The sequence below is a fragment of the Camelina sativa genome, chromosome 14, assembly GCF_000633955.1.
Source record: "Camelina sativa cultivar DH55 chromosome 14, Cs, whole genome shotgun sequence".
NCBI lineage: Eukaryota > Viridiplantae > Streptophyta > Magnoliopsida > Brassicales > Brassicaceae > Camelina > Camelina sativa.
Window position 1 is genome coordinate 2,993,641 of NC_025698.1, and position 20,118 is coordinate 3,013,758.

Below are 20,118 nucleotides of genomic sequence, written 5' to 3' on the forward strand. Positions count from 1 at the left end.
TTGCTTCCTGGTTCAGTTCCAAGGTGCACCAATGCACGTGACCTATCATCTAATTTTCTCAGATGCTGTGACTCCACCCGTGCATAGCCAACACATCCAAAAACACGTAGGTGTTCCAAATTCGGCCTTCTTCCTTTAAACATCTCATACGGTGTTTTGTCTAACAGAGACCTTGTGGCTACTCTGTTAATCAGGTATGTAGAATGCCTTATCGCCTCTCCCCATAAGTAGTTAGGAACCTCCATGTGCTTTAGAAGGCTTCTAGTCATCTCAAGCAGAGTTCTATTTCTTCTTTCCACCACCCCATTCTGGTGTGGTGAGTAAGGAGCGGTTAAATGTCGCTGAATGCCAGGTTCTGCACAGTAGTTCATGAACTCGAAAGACACAAATTCTCCCCCCCTATCGGTCCTGAAAACTTTAATTGTTGTTCCACTTTCTTGCTCAGTGAGGGCTTTAAACCTTTTGAACGCATCAAAGGCATCACTCTTGTCCCTTAAAAGCAGNGATTATTTGCATACATAAGTTTGGTTTGATCATCCTCTTGATCTTCCTCATCTCGAATTCTTTCCTTATATGTCTTAAGCCGACCAACTATGTCCACAAAACTTGTCTTGTTCAGATCAAGAACCTGCTCTAAAGCTGCAATGATGTGGATGTACTTCTTCCTTGGTAGGCTATTCAGAAATTTTTTCACCAACTTGGGTTCTCCTATGCTTACGCCTAAAGCCCCTGACTTTGACGCAAGTTCAGACAATTTTCCCACAAAATCGTCGATTGTATCAGTAGTTTTCATCCTCATCCTCTCGAACTCTGACATAAGGGTTTGTAGCCTCGCCTCCTTTACTCTCTCAGCTTCAACATAGAGAGACTTGATTGCGTCCCAAATTTCTTTAGGTGTAGCAAGATTACCGACTTGTAGGGTTAGAGTTTCTGGAATAGATTGGAACAGAAGAGCCTTAGCTAGATTAACCTTATCAGCGTCAGCTTCCCCTGTTTCAACCGTTTCCCATACCTTGTTTACCCTTAGCATCACGTTCATCTTCATCGCCCACACCGTATAGTTAGTGGTGGTAAGCATCGGGCATTGGAGGTTTGACGTGCTTGTTTCCTTAGGTGTGGATGTCATGGTGACAATATCTCCCATCTCTTTCTTGATCAACGATATCTTAGTTCAACGAAGATTATGTGTTTTGGCAAAGATTCAATAACGCTCTGATACCAAATATTGAATCTTAACACAAAGTTTAAACAAATAACTCTTGTTTATTGCTTTAGAAACTTCTCAAAACCAAAGCACCTTAATCTCTCTAATCTCACAAGTGTTGTTACAATCCAACAACTCCTTATATATAGAGAGATTCCTTATGTAAGACAATAATTAGACAACTCCTAACTAGTCATATTCCTAATCTCTTTGGGAACCATGACTCGGTGAGATTAGGACAACTTATTCCTTAAGCTAATTCAAGCTTATCTTCAACACATCTCAAACAGAGTTATGCATTTCGATCTTGATTTTATAGTTGAATTGATTTACTGATTTCTATTTTTTTGTTTTTTATCGGATTGAGTTCCTTAAAGAGATAAGTCAAACAAAAATTTAGACGAAAATGATACTGTAGCCATTAAGAAAAGCGTTTATTTCTAAGACAAAAGGTTTACGTTGATGATTTTATTTAGGGACAAGCGTTGAAACAATCAAAAGACAGATATTCAATGTATTTTAGTTAGGGACATAAAATGTAAAGGTTTAATATCAGAATATTCCAAAACGACATGTCTTTGTAGGTCTCTATACCAACTTCAGAGCAAAATGTTTTGCAATAATGTCTTGTGCCCTAGAACATCGATTCCGTAATTTCTTATATAATTTGCTTGAATTTGTATTAGTCATCTCACCGTCATATATTAGAAATTAGAATATTCCGGTTATACAGCACTCTCCGAAAAATATGTTATGTAAAAGTAGTTTGGAACTAATGTTAATTTAAATCATTTTGCGTATATAAAAGGAGAGGGTCACAAGAGATATAGTTGAATAGAGGAAAGAGAGAGAGAGAGAGAGAGATAGAAAGAGGAAAAGGAAAAAGAGAGGATGTGTTATTGTTATGCAATTCGGTTGTGCTTGTGCATCTTCTTTGCACTTACGATCGTCTCTTCGGCTCGAATCACCTTTTCATCATTTTCAGGTAAGAGCAATCGAGCTCATCATGATACCATCGATATATACAATAAAGAGGGGAAAAAATTAGAGTTGTATTTTACCAAAAAAAAAAAAAATTAGAGTTGTATATAGATTCATAAAATTGTCAGAATCGATCGTTGGATTGCTTAGTCTCTTCGATATTTATGATCAATCGTAATCGTAGGTTTAGCCGCTTAGATATATCTCGTATAGTCGTATTTAGCCAAATGGCTGATTGGCCCGTACGTGATACATGTGTGTGGAGGGAGATACAAATAGAGTCTATATTATTCAACCGTGTTTTCATTTTGGTTTTTCTATCTTTCGTTTTTTTTGTTTGTGAAATTTTTTAGCTACATGCATCTCTATTCTTTTTTAAAGCTCGTATCTATATCTGCGTACGTAATATATATGTTAAACCTACATGCATATAACAGAAAATGAAAAGATGGTGGAGGGAGGTAGATCGTTGATGGTGAGCACCAATGACTATGACAAGCCATCGGCCAACGCACGGCACAACCCACCAGGAAGGCGTGGAGGAGGTCGGAGACGGAGAGGATGAATACAAAATGTTTTTTTTGTATTGTTAAGAAAAAGAGAAAATTAAATGTTCTGTGATATATATATATATATGTTATTTTATTATTAAATATTTCTATGTGTGTTATCTTTTTACATATAGTGAATAATATAATTTCGGCATCTTAAATAATATATGTACTGAAAAATTAATAAACAGACCATGATACATTTTTGTATACGTTGATCTCTCAGTTTCAATAAATGGTAAAAGAATGATATTTGTCTTAACTCTTACGTACTGGGTGGGCTTTATTAAAACCCAAATGAATAAATGATCTACATAAACGGGCTATTGGGCCGGTGCTGTCTGAATCCGTTAACCACTTGGGCAACAAATAATAACAGACAGCGAAGAATCTGACGTCCTTTTCTTGCGCCCCACAAGAGTGTTAGTGAATCACATGTTTTTTATTGTCGTTTCTTGCGCATCAAGTTCTGCTGACGCTTCTTTTATTTATATTTTTAGTGATTCACATGTTTTATATTTTTTGATTTTTCAACAACCATTAACTTTTTCAGATTTTCTTTTATATAAAAAACTCCCAATTGTTTGTAACTTTGTACCTTTACCCGATGAACAGCTACAGCACATGGCATCGGTGTAAGGTCTTCATTAATATCGGAGCGGTCGTCGTGTGTTAAACACAGATTATTCTTAATGTTTATTTTGTTAAAACGTTTTAAATATTTTTCTGTGGCTACCAAAAAAAATATTTATTTTGTTACGAATACGAAAATTTTCCATTTATTTTGGGGGAGAATTAGAAAGAAGATTCAGAATCGGAGTGCCATCTGTCATTTCCAAAACTGGCACGTAGGTTTTTCTCATACGTATACAGTGAATTAATACTGAATACAGAGGAGTACCAAAAGGCGGCTCTCGTAGAACAACTTAGGTTGCTTTGTCGATTAGAGAAGTAAAAGAATCATGCTTTGGATCAAAAACCTAGTAAGAATCTCGCCGACCACTTCATCGGTCGGAAACGTGTTCAGAAACCCCGAATCCTACACTCTCTCGTCCTTTTTCTGCACCGCTCTGCAAAGGCAGCAACAAGTGAGCGAGACGGTTCAAGCAAAGGAGGATGTAGCTAACGATGTGTTGGAGCCACAACGTTACGACGGTTTGGCTCCGACTAGAGAAGGAGAGAAGCCGAGGGTTCTGGTTCTCGGGTCGGGTTGGGCGGGTTGTCGTCTTATGAAAGGGATCGATACGAGTATCTACGACGTCGTTTGCGTCTCTCCTAGGAACCACATGGTCTTTACCCCTCTCTTGGCTTCTACTTGTGTCGGTACGCTTGAGTTTAGGTCCGTTGCTGAGCCTATCTCTCGTATCCAACCGGCGATTTCAAGAGAACCCGGTTCCTATTACTTCCTCGCTAATTGCTCTAAACTCGATGCTGATAATCATGAGGTAAATCTGAGATTTTCACTTAATCGTTTTCTTGGTCTTTCATATTTTTAATCTTGATTACTAATTAATTAGGTTTATGGTTCTTGTGTCTTTTTTTTTTCTTTCTAAAATTCGAAAACGGTTTAATAATTGTGAAGTTCTTGAAATTGAAGAAAAGTCTTGCAGATACATGTGTCTATCTTTATTTATTTTTTGGGTTTTTTTTTTCCTACAATTTGTGATATGTAGAAGAAGATTTATTGAGACATGGTTTCGTTTCGTTCTACATGGACAAACACATACTCTCTCCATTTTTCAAAATATAGGATGTTTTAGTTTAAACACGCATATTAAGAAATAACTATTTTTAAAAAGTTTAACCAATTATAAACAACATTGTATAATATAAAATATAAAATTAATATAAAAGTTGTATAGAAACTTGAAAACATCATATATTATATGAAACAAAAATATTTCTCTAAACATTCTATATTATGAAACGGATGGAGTATTTGGTTTTTAAGAATAATTTTCAAAGCATACAATCAAACGCCAATTTGAGATTTCCTTCCAATTTTTGCTTGTTTTTGGGGTTTATTTGGAAAAAAATGATACACTAAATGCAAAGGTAGAAGTGGCAACGCAATACATTTGGTTTTGACTTTGTGGGGATCCTCCTATTGCTTTAAACAGGTGCATTGTGAGACGGTAACCGAGGGATCAAGCACATTGAAGCCATGGAAGTTCAAGATCGCTTATGACAAACTGATTCTAGCTTGTGGTGCAGAAGCTTCCACATTTGGAATTAATGGAGTCTTAGAAAACGCCATCTTCCTGCGTGAGGTTCACCATGCTCAGGAGATTCGTAGGAAGCTTCTTCTTAACCTCATGCTCTCTGAAGTTCCAGGTATAATAAACAACACAATATTCTTCATCCTCTTTCTTTTTTACCTTTGAATCAAAACTATACTCATAATCATTTACACGCAAATTAATACATATATATGCAATAATATATAGGCATATCACACGGGGAGAAGAAGAGGCTATTGCATTGCGTTGTGGTTGGAGGTGGGCCGACTGGTGTCGAGTTTAGTGGTGAATTGAGTGATTTCATCATGAAAGATGTTCGCCAGAGATATGCTCATGTCAAAGACGACATTCGTGTTACTTTGATTGAGGTTTTTTTCCTTATCTATTCTTAAGTACTTTATATATATATATATATGATGATGATCAGTTTCATAAATATGAAAATTTTGACCATTTTTTCTTTCCAGGCAAGGGATATACTTTCTTCTTTCGATGATCGACTCAGGCACTACGCAATCAAACAGTTAAACAAGGTTATATATATTATAACTCATCATCCAAATTAATGCAAATTAACTTTATTTGCTCTAGTTTGAGAGAATCTTGGATAGTTTGATGTTGAAAATATGCTAGTTTTGACTTCAGTCTGGAGTGAAGCTTGTGCGTGGGATTGTGAAAGAAGTAAAGCCTCAGAAGCTAATTCTTGATGATGGCACCGAAGTTCCTTACGGTCTCTTAGTCTGGTCAACTGGTGTTGGTCCATCTTCATTTGTGAGATCTCTTGGTTTTCCAAAAGATCCAGGTGGAAGGTTAGTTCCAATATCACAACTAAAGTTGTTCTGTTTTTTTTTTTTATCTCGAACAGTTTCTGATCTTGGATCATTCTGTTTCCGTAGGATTGGAATTGACGAGTGGATGCGTGTACCTTCTGCACAAGACGTGTTTGCGATTGGTGACTGTAGTGGTTACCTTGCGAGCACAGGGAAATCAACACTTCCTGCTCTTGCACAGGTCTCTGTAATGTTGTAATAGAATTTATTTACTTTTGTTCTATGCGGAGTTCTTAAACATGAATATCTCTGATCTAATGAAGGTGGCTGAGAGAGAAGGCAAATACTTGGCGAATCTGTTGAACGTGATGGGAAAAGCTGGAGGAGGAAGAGCCATGAGTGCAAAAGACATGGAACTTGGAGAACCATTTGTGTACAAGCATTTGGGAAGTATGGCTACTATTGGAAGATACAAAGCTCTCGTTGATCTCCGTGAGAGCAAGGTATGTATTAAAAAATCTCTCATTCACTTTCACATAAACATCCCTCAAAAACACATGATAGAAGGCTAACTTGGAGGAGGGAGTTTTCTTGAGCAGGAAGGAAAAGGAATATCAATGGCAGGCTTTGTGAGCTGGTTCATATGGAGGTCTGCGTATCTGACTCGAGTCGTCAGCTGGAGAAACCGTTTCTATGTCGCTATCAACTGGCTCACCACTTTTGTCTTTGGTCGTGACATTAGCCGAATCTGATCCTAATCTCCTCTCATTTACGTACTTGCTCTGTCTCTCTCTCTCTCTTGTTCACTTTATATAACCTCTAATCCCGAAACCATCTCAAACGATGTCCTTTTCGTGCAACGATGCAATGAAGTCAATCCAGCGTTTTACAAAGAATATATCGACTTTGACTTTGAATTAAAATCTTCTGGTTTGACTGATATGATGAATTACTATTTTAACAAAAAAGCATGAAGAATACATACAGTTTCAACATTCTTGAATTTTTTTTGTCAGAACGCCGAAAGTGGTCAAATATATTTCTGTGTTTTGTTAATTTATCACAGATTCATCAAACTCTAGAGGTTTGATTTTTATTTCTTTATATATTCCAACTAGAAAAAACAAGAAAATGAGTTTATTTGTAGCCGGAACTTTAGCATAAAAACGCATAAAGTTGTTACATCCAAATTCCTATATTTCGTCGATAAGCATATCAGACACCATCGGTTACAGGAGAAGATGGTTTAATACATCTGAATTTGGAAGTTGGGAATAGGACAAAAAAATTTGGGAGAAATATATCCTAAACTCAAAATGCCAAAAAGAGCTGTGGCAAATTGGTACTCCTACACAAACCTATGTACGTGATAGCTCTTAGCCATTATACATTGTAATTTACACAAGCCAAAAATAAATTTCCATGACAAAAACAATCTTGGGGATTATAACTATTTATTACCTCATTTATATATATGTGTGTAATCACATCACATCCACCTTGGCCGGCAACTCTACTCCGGAATCTAAACCGCTAGAAGAAGTAGCAACCAGCTTCACGGCCAACATTGGATTCGAACCGTACTTCTGTCTTGCTTCAGCAAAGCTCGGAGAAAGAACGGTTAGCATCCACTGATCAACTGTGTTCTCTTCTTCACCCGATGATACTGATGACCAAGAAGCCGCCAGAATCTGAATGATCACTTCTTTATCTAGCTCTAAATGTGTTTCGGATCCAAACCACCGCTCAAAATGAGAACTGATCTTCTCTTGAATGTTCTTGGCTAAGGGATCAAAGTCAACCGGTTTGAACGTCACTTTTCCGTCCACTTGTTCAATGAAGCTATCGAACCAAGCGTTCCTGTCCTCTGTCTCATGATCGAGGTCAACTTCTGTCTCATCCACTGGAAGATTCAGATCCAGATATGAACGTTGCACTTTCGCTGCACGTTGCTCTGTTTCTAGCTCATGTTTTCTCTTATTTACCCCAATTTTAGTAGCTTCTGCTAGCTTAATCTGCAGTTTCCAGCTTCTTGCGCTGAGAACTTGTTCCTCAGAAATTTTCACAGGTTTAATAACATGATCAGCATCATTATCCTTGGCAATCCCAGACGTCACAACAACAATCACATTTTCCATACTGATCACTCTTCCATGCGAATCACGGAGTTTCCCAGTACTCACAGCTTCAGACAACCTCATCTGATCCGGGAACTCAGCTTTTTCCACGTTTTCTAGTAAAATAACAGAGTGTGGTTTCCTTGATAACTCACTGGTTATGTAATCTACCACTGTTTTACCTCTGAATTTGTCATCAGGAGAACAATGCTCTGCCCCAAATTCTACACAGATGCTATTGACCTGACCACCAAAGAGGACTTCAGAAAGAGCCATTGCTACTTTCTTTTTCCCGACTTTATCGGGTCCAAGAAGAGCCAGCCAAATTCCGTTTGCTTGGTTACTTCTCGTGGAGTCAGTTTTGCATCCACAGATGATTTGGCTTATGGCATTCACAGCTTCGTTCTGCCATGCAACTTTACGAGAGAGTGATTCTCTGAGAGACTTAAAATCTTTCTGATATGTATGCTTTAAAGAAGAGCTTAGAGTCATCAGTAGCGGTTTCTCCCTCGCTGCTTTTGATTCCTGGCTTTTTGATGCATAGATTACTCCCAACCCTAAATCTGTAGTAACACAGCTCAAAGGCGAACTCACTGTGCGGTTAATCACCAATGTCGTTGGATCGTCCATATGTTTTGGCTTTGAGATTGGAGGATTCAGCAGTTTAGGCGTCTCCAAAAAGCTTGAAGGGGTTCTGCTGGGCATACTGGGACCATTTGGCTCCGTTGGGTTTCGCACGCTCTTCTCGGTCTGAACTGGGAACTGTGGACTCACAGACTGAAAACCGAGTTTAGGAAAGGCCGTAGTTTGATGGATACTTTGGCATATATTGTCCCACTTCTTCTGCAGAGCTGCGGTTTGCGAGGCTGATGTATTAGCGTCATCTAAAGCCTGCACTGAATCAGAACCGAAATCTCTCAAGATATTACATCTAACACCATTAGAAGTGACTGCAAATGAGGAAGAAGTTGATAAAAACGCACCTTAGTGCTGCCCGTTGTTCCCTTGTCTAACTCGGTCTCTGCTGCCCGTAGCCATGAGGGCAACTTCTCGGAACATTGGTCAGCCAGAGAGAGACTTGAACCAGCCTTGATAACAGCGGCTACTTCTTGCAAATACTTCTCGTTGCAGAGGTGACATCTAGAGATCGTCTGATTAACTGTGCTACTCAACGGTACTCTGAAGTCTGATGTTGATGAGAAGAACCCTCCAAACGGAACAAAAGATCCCATCAAGCTGTAACCAACACATTCATCCAATTAGGAACTTGATCAGTTGCAAAGACAGAACATTAATGTCTACTTTCAGAAAAATGGGAAGCATAAAGCTGAGAAGGAAGTGCCATGATAGTGGTATGTTAAAATATTTGAGTTTATGTTTTCGACGTTGACGCAAACAATAAACTATTCCCACGAGTTTAGTGATGATGTTTCAGCCAAACTTAAGAGGTATAAATAGCATTGAGTTCAACAGTCTAATAATGTCAATAGAAATAGCAAAAGGCATACCTTGATTTGGGATAAACCCCTTGACTCGAGGGTTTAGAGGCTGTGATTGGAAGAACATGAAGGTCCCAATCCTTCTCAATATTAGGAAACCGATCAATAAGCTTCGTGTAAGTCTCGTTGCTCGACACATATCCGAGGAACCAAAGTTTTTCACTTTGATCTTTCAGCAAACCCGAGAGCTTCAACACCAAATTCTCAAGAGCATTAGCTTCACTAGTGAAGACGTTAAACTCTCCCAGATTAAGCACCATCCCCGATTTCGAGCCACTATTTTGCTCTACGATTCTTCCTAAATCATCAATTTTCCCACGAATCTCCTCGTCAGTTCTTGATCCATCGGCTAATATTTCACTAATCTCCTTCTCTACACTAATCACGCTTAACCCACTAATCTCCATTGGAAGAAACCCTAACTTCCCATTATTGATCGAATCGACGAACGTTTTGAGAGCTTCGTTAGCACAATTACCAACAAGGAGAGGGTTCTTCTTATCTTTCCGGCCTAATACTTCTCCGATCCTCCGAGAATTCTCATCGACACCACCGCTCCCAGTAAACGGGAGCTGACGGTTCGGATCCGAGTTGGGAAGATTACAGAGGAAGAGAGGAGGACAGCGACCTCGTGAGAAGCGAGAAGAGAACTGCGTTACCGGAGGGTGAAGCACATCAAGCTTGATATCGGAGCTCCGAAACCCGGCTTCACCGAATACCCGGTTCACAATCGGATCGTCGAGGATCGACAGTATGAAATACTTCAACTCGACTTTCAAAACCGTCGTCTGACATCCTCCGCCGCCGTTACTGGCGTGGATCTGCTGGAGGTGATAAGACTCCGGGTGCCGTCTCTGATTCGCCTGAGAGCGTTTGATCGCCGCCATGAGCGAATTGGAAACCGGAGGATCTTCTTCCGTCGCCGGAGACTTCGACGAGGGGAGCCTATCGAGAGAAACGCCGACGCAGAGCTCCAGAGCTCGGAACTGGAGACTAGAAGAGTAAGGAGTGTTTCGAGCGGCGCGTGAGACGCAGACTTCCCGGAGAATAGACGAAGGCATAGCTAAAAGAGCGGAAACAGCGTGAAGCGACGTCGTCTGAGCGTGGCTCCTACGACGAGCCACGGCAACGGCATCGTCTAAAGCACGAGCAGCTTCTTCCGTCAAGCATTCTCTCGCCGTAATAACCGGCGTCGGCATCGGCCGGAATAAAAAAGTCAAAATCAAAAGTGTAGAAAACAAAAAATTCACCAAACCAAGGAAGGAGCCCTTTCTTCCAATCAAACCAACCCAACTCAACTCAACTGAGTTAAACTCTTCCCACCAACAAAAATATCAGAAACTTAAATTAAAAAGACAAAAAAAAAAAATAAACAAAAATTCAGAAATATTTTTTTATAAAAAGAGAGGCGTGAAAATTCTGGAAATGATTTTTATCGGAAAAAGTTTAATCAAAAACTTTGTCATTAGTCTCTTTAGCTAAAAAGTTATATAGATATATATAAAATAAAAATATGATTTCTGACAAAATAAAATAAAATAAAAATATGATTTGGTTTTTTTTGTTTTTTTGGTTTGGTTCAAATGATATCTAAAAATCTTTACGCTTGGATATGTTCAGACTTAAATGCAGGAGTCGTTGTTTTGGTGGTATCTTTGGTCGTAGGACCCCCTCCAATATATTGTCTTATTTTTTTTTTTTTTTTTTTTNAATAAAATAAAATAAAAATATGATTTGGTTTTTTTTGTTTTTTTGGTTTGGTTCAAATGATATCTAAAAATCTTTACGCTTGGATATGTTCAGACTTAAATGCAGGAGTCGTTGTTTTGGTGGTATCTTTGGTCGTAGGACCCCCTCCAATATATTGTCTTATTTTTTTTTTTTTTCTTTTGTATTGTGTCTATTCTCGCACTTTCGTTTCTTTAATAATAATAATATTACGATGGTGAATTTTTTAACGAATATTATGTGGTGCTCGTAGAATCTCTCTCAGCCCTTTCCCTCCACTTTACTACATCCCTGATTCTCTCTTCAATTATTCCGAAACTTTTAAAAAATTTGTTTCATAGATTTGAAAGAGTTTATACAACCAGTAAATTCAAGATTACAAAAAGCAATTTCTTCCAGCAAGATTGATTGAATGGATGATAACTTTAATAAGTTTTACCGACATGAGAAAAAAATAGTGCTGCTGCCATTTGTTTCCTTCTTCTTCTTTTGTTTTTCTCCCATCAAAATTGTTTCACTGCTTTTTTCACCACTTTGAAGATTCGACATTAGATCTCTTTGTCTCCCGATTTTTTTTTTTTTTTATTTTTCTAAAAAAATAAAAGTATACATTAGATGACTGGTCAGTGGTCATGCCAACGAACAAACTATACTGATGGGTTGAGAGGTCTTGGAACAACATGAAAGGAGTCCACATCTCTCTACTTTTTGCTTGCATACATATCTTCTCTATCTTTTTTTTTTTTTTTTTTNAAATATTTTATCTGGTTCGTAAAGTGTAAAATAACAACATTTGGTTTATGATCCAAAGAGAAAATTGGGATTAACAAAGAAAAGTCAACTTAAATTCTACGATGGAGAAAATATAGAAAAAGGTATTGCGTGGTTGTAGACAATGACTTGAACTTTATAAAAGATTAGGTGAATGTCATAAGAAAAAAGAGGAAAAGCATTAGTGATTAGAGAGTCCCAAACACCACTTTTTTATACTACTACTTTTTTTTTTTGGCGTCTTTGTCATTTATCATCCAATTAAAATATCTTTTTTATATATTGTTTCACATTACTTTGGCACATCTTTTATTCCCGATCGCAGAGGCATCTTTTGAAATTTTACAATTCTTTAAAGTTGGTTCCATGGTTGCTGCCCCCAAGTCTTGACTGACGGTGACACATTAGTTCAATTCAAATAGTTGGGGAGATAGATCACAGATGCGGCATCTTAAATGATCGATCAAACCCTAAGACCATTGTTATAGTTAAGACTTAAGAGAAACAATAGAATGCATATATACAAATCTAGTAGCCGTATAAAATTAATTAATCCCATATTTTTCTCCGTCGTGTCGCATGCTAATTAATTAACCGAGAAAAAAAACAAGATAATTATAACGTGTTCCAGATGATCCCCTGTATCGAGTACACAGTAAACACTATTTAATGCCAAAAGTGAAGCTAATGACGTTTGTGACTCGCGTGGCAATCAACGGTCGCTATTCGATCTGTAGTCCTTCGCGGTTCCCTTTTAAACAGTGTGGCACTTTATAAGTGGATGACGTTGTTTATAGCATCCATTAGGTTTAGGACACGTGTTCAGAAACATTATTGCGAAGCACCATGGATAGAGCGTAGTAAGGTGGACGGGACATGAAATCCTCGACTCACCCTTTCTCAGTTCTCATCAAGCAAAAGGTCTTTGAATTGACTTCTCCACCTTTCTTTCTTTTGTTTTTCTTTGGTTTTATAAAGGAAAAACAAAATTGTCACAAATGTCAACTACTTTCATATAATAAATTAGTCGAATCAAAACCTATTCTAAACGTAATCCTTTTTCTAATATATGTGATTTCTTGTTTATCTAATTCGTGTGGTTCACTGGCACCTGTTGGTCATTAGCTTAATCACATGCATCTTTGATGTGACTTTTGTGTCATATCATAGCTTTTTGAGTGATTGTGTTTTTTTTTGTACTTCTTCTGATTCACTTTATTTCTATATCTATAAAAACATAATCTTAAATCATATGCCCGAATCAAAAATCAACCTATATTCCGGTTCATTAGTTTTGTTTGACTATTTAACTTTTTTTTTTTAATGAGGAATGAACACTTGCAAATTCTACTACTGTTACATTTGTTTCTTTGTTTGTTGTGAGTAAAAAAATCTGTCATACTAGTACATAACCAAATTAAAGATGAATTGATGATTAATTACGAATTTTCATTATTACTAAGTTTTAAGAGTCTAATATATGTGGTGGAGACACGGCTCCGTAATTATGTTTTACGTTAAATAATTGAGATAGCGATATCCACTTTAATTTATTTTGTAACATGATTATAAATGTTTAAGTAGACAGAGAAAGATCTTTGTCATGTTTGTTAATGACAACTACACAAACATGGTGTCTATTTGTTGATTGGGGTCAAGTGTGCGTGGTAGCCTGCTGCCTTTTTTTTTTTTTTTTTGAGTATAATTTGTATGTCAGAACTAAATAACTAATAAAAAGGTCATAACTTTGAAAGAAGAAAAAGGAAATCAAAGTGAGTTTTTTTTTTGTTGTTTGTTTGGTGCCCTGAATCCAAAATTTGGTCGACATGTGCCTAACGATGAAGCAAACCAAACTTTATTGCAATTATTTCCCAATAGTGTGTCGTACATTATTGTCGACTTTGCCGAGAGCAACATGGGCAAGTTACAAGTGGCAACTCACCTCTGTTGCGCTTTTTTGGTATCCTGGGCCTTACATCAGCCCATTATTTGTTTTTTTAAAGCACCCTCTACCCAAAAAGCAACAATGGGCCTTACATCAGCCCATTGTTTGTTTTACTGCAACTGTACTCTCTCTTCCGTCATCTTCGTGTCAAGTGACTCTCCTCCTCCTCTGTCCTCTGCCAAAAACCTCAGATCGGAAACATTCGAAAAACCCTAAGTCTGGGAAAATGAGACTCGCCCGTTTCGCTATTCGTTCCGTCAACGATGTAACTCTCCTTCGACCGTTTCGTCCCACCGTGTCTAGAAGCCTCTCGACCAACGCTAACGAAGGTAAGCACCATTTCTACGGTTTTTTTTTTCCGTCACATTCTCGGATCGTATCAGAAATAACCACGGAATCGAATCGAACTTGAGCAGATCCAAGACAAAATCGTTCTTCTTTTGACTCGTCGGACAATTTCGAATCGATGTTTGGCGATAACTCTGGCAACGATGAGAAAAGCAGTGGTTTCTTCCAGCATCTCGGTAAGGCCGAGAGAGATAAGCGCGATTTCAGTGGCTACAATAGATCAGGCGGCGGATCGAGATACTCCGCTGGTGGTTCTATGAACAGAGACGAGAGCTTCGATCCTTCATCTGATGGCGTTGATGGGAAATTGAAAGAAGCTGCACTGTTATACAATGTGGACGAAGGAGATGGCCTAAAGGAGTACTCTTTTAGGCCCGATTTCAACTTTATAGGCGCTAATAACTTCCCTAGGGTATGATTTCAAATGTGTTTTGTCTAGTGCTGCATTTGTACTTGAAATTAGCAATCGAGTCTCCGAGTATTATAGTTCATGTGTAATGTATTATATTCTACAGTGGGTTTACTGGGACGGTACGAGTTTAGATTTTCCTTAATCGTTTCTTGTTTGCTTTTGATCTTGAGACTTACACTAAGCTCTAAGCATATGTTCTTTTGTTTTATGGCAGATGCAAAAGCAGTTGCAAAATCCTAGACAGAATAATAACAAGTCTGAGGTCACTACTGCAGAAGTTCTGAAGAATGCTGATTTCAGGGTGAGTGTAATTGTTTCACAAGTAGTGTAGCAGCATGTGTTTTGTGATTTTTTAGGGGTTTTGTTGGGATGGGTAAATGAAAGATAGTTTCTTGTTATTCTTTGTGTGCTCACATCCTATGAAATGTGTTTTGTTGGACAGAACGTTAAGTTTCTGGCATATTTCATCACCGAAGCTGGGATCATCATTAAGAGGAAGCAGGTTGATTCTTGCTTTAGTCTAGCTTGGTTTATACGATTCGCAATGACGTTTTCCTAGTTCTCATGATGAAACCCTCTTTTTTATTTATCTTTCACAGACTGGCATTAGCGCAAAGGCACAAAGGAAGATTGCTAGAGAGATCAAAACAGCCCGTGCGTTTGGGCTGATGCCTTTCACTACAATGGGTACCAAGGTATTTCAGTATGGGAAAACCATGGAGAACAGAGACCAAGATTTCGAGTATGAAGCGCCTTATGATGATGATGATGAGTTTGATGAGGGAAATGCTTGAATCCCAAGGATTGTGTTTTGGGTCAGTTTTCATTTCCGTGGTTTTGGTCAATATATGGAATAAATCCGTTGTTACCATGTTGAGAATACGTGATTGGCTGCATGCTGATTTCAGGGCGAGTGTAATAGCTACTCTTCAATTTTCACGTTGTTCTCCTCCCCATACTAAAGGATTAGGATTTGTATCTTATGCCTCTAGTTTGTTACTTTTGAAGATGTGAGTCAGACTGATTGTTTATCCTTGTGTCTAATTCAAGCATCACACCGTCTAACAGTAGATTACGGTTTCTTTATTCTATAAATCAAGTCGTAATCAATTATCATCTCGTTCTACAGCTGATAAACACACACTTATGTCAAAAGAAAGAAAGGATACACCCAAAAATTTATGTTCCAGAAAAGACAACTCATCTGGAACCCCTCTCTGTTCTCGTCATCTCCATGTTTCTAACATTTTCAATTGTTTTCCTTTTCTGTTGGATCAACCTCTCAAGCCTATTCCTATCTTCATCTGGAAGTTTACATGGTTGATCCAGAGAAGATGCTACGACTTTGGATCTTTCGAGTAGTTCCCTCTCTTTTTGTTCTGCAAAGCAAAGCAATGATCCTGCACAGACTTCATTAGCGGAAGCCGGCTTCTCTGGTTTGAATTTCTGAAGCTTTGAGTACTCGCTGATGAGATGAAACATGTAGTCATAAATCCGGTTCATGCTAATGCTTTCCATATATTCTTGTCCTCTTTTTCCTATTTTTTCAGCCTGTAAAAAGGAAACGCCTTAGGAATGGTATCTGATATATTGATGATTCGACGAGAAATGTGGAATATATTATTACATCAGATGGGTTGGCATTGCCCCAATCAACTGCATATCTGATGGACCGACATAGATCAGTGGGAGAGACAGGCCAGTAGTTTTCCTTGGGAAGGAGGCCTCTGCTGAAGAAATCTTCATACTCAGGTGAGATTATGAGTGTCATGGAACCACATGATAGGATATACTTTAGGGATACTGACCAAGCGTAACCCTCTGCATATATTTTGTACCTAATAATGATACAATGAATTCCAACCAGATTAGATCCTTCTCATATCCTCCAGTCATGTATACATGCATAACTTGAAGGGTTTCTCTTAGGACATACCGGTGATTGCATTGGTTGGAGAGCCTGGATTGTTCAAACCCACCTTTTGCTTCTTCTGCCCAGTCCTGTATTTTAAAACACAATCAGCAAGACTCCCATCCAGGTTAAACTATATCTATTAGGTCTGTAAGCAAAAGCGAACCTGGCGCATAATCTGTGCTCCCCATAACCTTGAATGGTTGCATTTCATGAGCTCCAATCTAATAGGCGATACAACATCGGGATTGCCTTTCCAGTAAGCTCTAGGTTGCTTGCTTTCCCAGCTACGTCTTCTAGACCCTTGCTTTATATCTCCAAACTCTTCTTCCCACGGCCTTAGATTTGTCTCCGACCTTCATCACAACACTCAGATTCAGGCAAAGACCTTGAGTAACAACAACTTATGGGTCTAAATAATGGAAAAGAGATTACAAGTATACCAGCCCCAAAACGACCAATCGGGAAAAGGAATGTCCAAATGAGCTTCATTGGTGCAATATCGAAAAAGCGGAACTGGAAAGGACTGGTGCTCGGTCTGGTTGATGATGGGTTTGTCCATGCAATCAAACATCATGTCGACGTCAGGAACCATCCCAGGATACTTGTTGAGCAGTTGAAGAATCCCCCAGATGGTGAACATCATTCTGCTCTGCACACACGCGTAGTAAAGATCCACGTATAGCTTTCCCGAAAGTATCAACACTCGAAACGCAGCGTTGGCTTTAGCCCTCTTCACGTGCTCTTTAGTCACCCCAGTCTTTGCCCATGGCTCTAAGTCCCGGTGAATCCACCTGGCTTTTCACCAAATCAATGATAATCAACCAAAAGCCTTGATTCTTTTCTGAGTAATGAAATTGGTTCAGTTTCAGACTCTAACCTGAAGAAGTCTGGGCATTGCGGTTGATGGGTTGGACGACCCGACCCGGAATCTGGCAGGAGACTCGTTGGTTGAACGACTGCGTTGTACGGACATGAAAAGTAGGAGCATTGAAGGATTCGGTAAGCCTGAGAATGTTTCGTAGCTTCGTTGAAAGATTTGCGTGGGAAGATGTGCCACGGTGTCGGTTCCAAGTTATGTCCGGCTAGAGTTTTTGTCTGAGCTACAAAGTCATCAACCTGTTCGACGAAATTACCCAGTGAGAAGAAGACAATAACAAAAAAAAAAAAAAAAAAAAAANAGCAGTCACGTGTGGTTTGTTCTTACGATCACAGAGGCAGCAATAAAAGCTAGTAATATTTATGATTGGATCTATCAATCACGGAGAAAACAATTACTAACATTTACAGTATCAATGTCGCTGAAGGAGTCTGACAAATTACTGAACAAAATTTTCCGAAAGGACAAAATAAGCAAAAAAAAAACTATGTTTCTGTCAGATCCGATATAAGTAAATTAGGAAAGTAATTGCTGAACGGAAAAAGATACCTTGTAGAGAAGAAGAGCGGTGAAGGAGAAGAAGGAGAGAGCAAGAACACATAGAAGGAGATATGAAGGTGTACGAGGAGAGCTTTTGTGAGGAAGTCGAAGACGGAGACGAAGACCCATCTTTTATTTTATTTTTCTCTTCTATTTCTTTGGTTTTCTTCCTTCTGCAAACCTTTTTTTCTTCACTTTTCTTTCATTTTGCTTTTTTGTTCTTTTTGGTGATTTTAATGGCCTCTCGAAGAAAAAGAAATATTCTCTGGATTTATTGGGATAATATATACAGTGCGCCGCTCGACGCGGAGGTTCACTTTTCTCTTTTCAAATTACAATCAAGTTTGTTTCTATTTTAATTCTACCATTTTATATTTCTTTTTTTTAATCTTTGACATAATTTATAAAAAAAAAAGAAGAAAAAAATATACTACTTATTATTTTATTTTTTAACAGAAGAATCTATTATTATTTAGGGATTCTTATGCATTTTGCCATTTTTTTATTCAAATATTATGAATGTGTTATTTTCACCTAAATTTATAGATTTGCTATTTTTTATTTTTCAAAATGTGTGTTTTTAATTTTTTTTGTTTTGTTAAAATACATATTTCATATCAAATACTAAACCCTAAAAAAATGGAACCAAGAAAACCCAAACATAATTTGTTAAATTGAGTTTTTAAATCTTTAAAATGGCAAATCTAATAAATTGAAAGTGAAATGGCAAAAACTATAAATACCATTGAAAAAAATCCCTATCTAGTAGTTAACTCTTATTATTTACTCCCTCCATTTCAAAATATAAGATGTTTTAGAGAAATTTTTTATTTCATAATATAGGATGTTTTCAAGTTTCTATGCAACTTTTAGATTAGTTTGGTATTTTATATTATGCAGTACTGTTTCTGATTGGTTGAACTTATTAAAAGTAAATATTTCTAGTTAAAACCTCCTATATTTTGAAACAAAGAGAGTATCATTTATTAACTAAAAGTTCACCCACATGGCCTTGTCGATTTTGTACTCATTTATTAAGTTTGGCGAATTTAGGAAAGAGTAGACTTTTGTAATCGGTTAAAAAGTGAAAGCAGAGGGAGCTCGTGGTATGTAAAAGCAACATAATTACATGATGCTATGCTATGTAAATGGGATTAGATTTGGTGTTTGGTATGTACAATGTGAATTAGCTCTGTAAAGACATGTCTCATGTAATGTTGGAACACAATTACATGATGGAAGTTAACTTTATGGTGTCTTGTCTTCTTACCCATCAAACTATCAAAGTGTCTTTAATTTGGCCATTACGTCTTCCTTGTATAAAAAGTTAACACATGTGTTCGATGCATAAGAAGCCAAAAGAGATCCATCCTTCTTCGTTTCATGTACTTTTTTTCTCTTTATTTCTTCGTTTTTATATTGTGCTTAAACTAAAACATGGCAGCTCTTAGCTTGGAGTTGGCTAAGAAGATCCATGGATGCACCGACGCAGTAGTGGAATCCGCCTGCCTTTACCTGATGTTTACTGATGATTACATCGTTTGGAACACAACGATTATGAACGAGATTTGAGTATGAAAGGTTTAAGAGAGATATCTAATATATTTGTAAATTTCTTCTTTATATTTCTATTTATCTAAGCTTAGAAGCATAGTTTTGTCTCTGAATATAATTTATTACATTTACATTGGTACATATTTTGGTTTCGAAAACCTAGGTTTAATGGTTCTTTTATCTATTTTTGCATAAGGATACATATTGGTATCACAAGAAGCCTCCATTCATTCCAATTTCCAAACATATGGAGATGGAGGCCATATTCTTTGATCCATTACATGCTAAGTATATATACTTTTTCACATCATGTATGCATCTAAGTAAAGTGATTTCATGAGAAGGCCACATACATTTACATATAATTCATTACACTAATTACAGATTTCAGTAGCTTCCAATATATTTGTTGGTCCCTTCACTGGGACTGGTTCTGGTTGTCAGAGACGGCCTCATAGTGACTATAGTGTTTTCGTCTGCTCCTGCTTGCAGTGCAGCCATCCCTGCTTCCAGAAACTTCTCAACAGCGTCCTCTGCGTACTTGTTGCCTTCACTTACAGTCATGTTCTTCCCAATGTCTGGATATGAGTTTAGAAGATGGTCTCCAACGAGTTGGGAAGCGAGTTGGATCAGCTCCACCTGGAATTCTGAGAGCTTTGAGTCTTC

The 20,118-nt window shown here is 37.8% G+C and overlaps 5 protein-coding genes across 5 annotated transcripts in view; 2 read left to right on the forward strand and 3 right to left on the reverse strand.

The window, feature by feature from the left end:
* Window positions 3,322–6,686, forward strand: LOC104739285 (internal alternative NAD(P)H-ubiquinone oxidoreductase A1, mitochondrial-like). The gene is made up of 8 exons (XM_010459583.1): window positions 3,322–4,181; window positions 4,857–5,070; window positions 5,184–5,344; window positions 5,444–5,509; window positions 5,622–5,785; window positions 5,873–5,987; window positions 6,070–6,249; window positions 6,346–6,686. The coding sequence occupies exons 1-8, from the start codon at window positions 3,699–3,701 to the stop codon at window positions 6,496–6,498; spliced, it is 1,536 nt and encodes a 511-aa protein (XP_010457885.1). The 5' UTR covers window positions 3,322–3,698; the 3' UTR covers window positions 6,499–6,686.
* LOC104739286 (protein SMAX1-LIKE 6-like) lies at window positions 6,976–10,942 on the reverse strand. The gene is made up of 3 exons (XM_010459584.2): window positions 9,372–10,942; window positions 8,847–9,099; window positions 6,976–8,754 (listed from the first exon to the last, which is right to left on the reverse strand). The coding sequence occupies exons 1-3, from the start codon at window positions 10,559–10,561 to the stop codon at window positions 7,231–7,233; spliced, it is 2,967 nt and encodes a 988-aa protein (XP_010457886.1). The 5' UTR covers window positions 10,562–10,942; the 3' UTR covers window positions 6,976–7,230.
* LOC104739288 lies at window positions 13,934–15,601 on the forward strand. Its single transcript, XM_010459586.2, has 5 exons — window positions 13,934–14,135; window positions 14,223–14,566; window positions 14,781–14,867; window positions 15,009–15,068; window positions 15,166–15,601. The coding sequence occupies exons 1-5, from the start codon at window positions 14,033–14,035 to the stop codon at window positions 15,358–15,360; spliced, it is 789 nt and encodes a 262-aa protein (XP_010457888.1). The 5' UTR covers window positions 13,934–14,032; the 3' UTR covers window positions 15,361–15,601.
* On the reverse strand, window positions 15,629–18,154 carry LOC104739287 (O-glucosyltransferase rumi homolog). The gene is made up of 7 exons (XM_010459585.2): window positions 17,908–18,154; window positions 17,359–17,597; window positions 16,922–17,272; window positions 16,645–16,834; window positions 16,503–16,567; window positions 16,194–16,404; window positions 15,629–16,117 (listed from the first exon to the last, which is right to left on the reverse strand). The coding sequence occupies exons 1-7, from the start codon at window positions 18,025–18,027 to the stop codon at window positions 15,767–15,769; spliced, it is 1,527 nt and encodes a 508-aa protein (XP_010457887.1). The 5' UTR covers window positions 18,028–18,154; the 3' UTR covers window positions 15,629–15,766.
* Window positions 19,613–20,118, reverse strand: part of LOC104739289 (non-specific phospholipase C1) — a 5,616-nt gene continuing 5,110 nt past the window's right edge. The window contains exon 4 of the mRNA XM_010459587.2: window positions 19,613–20,118. Within this exon, the coding sequence (XP_010457889.1) occupies window positions 19,840–20,118 (279 nt within the window). The 3' untranslated portion in view covers window positions 19,613–19,839.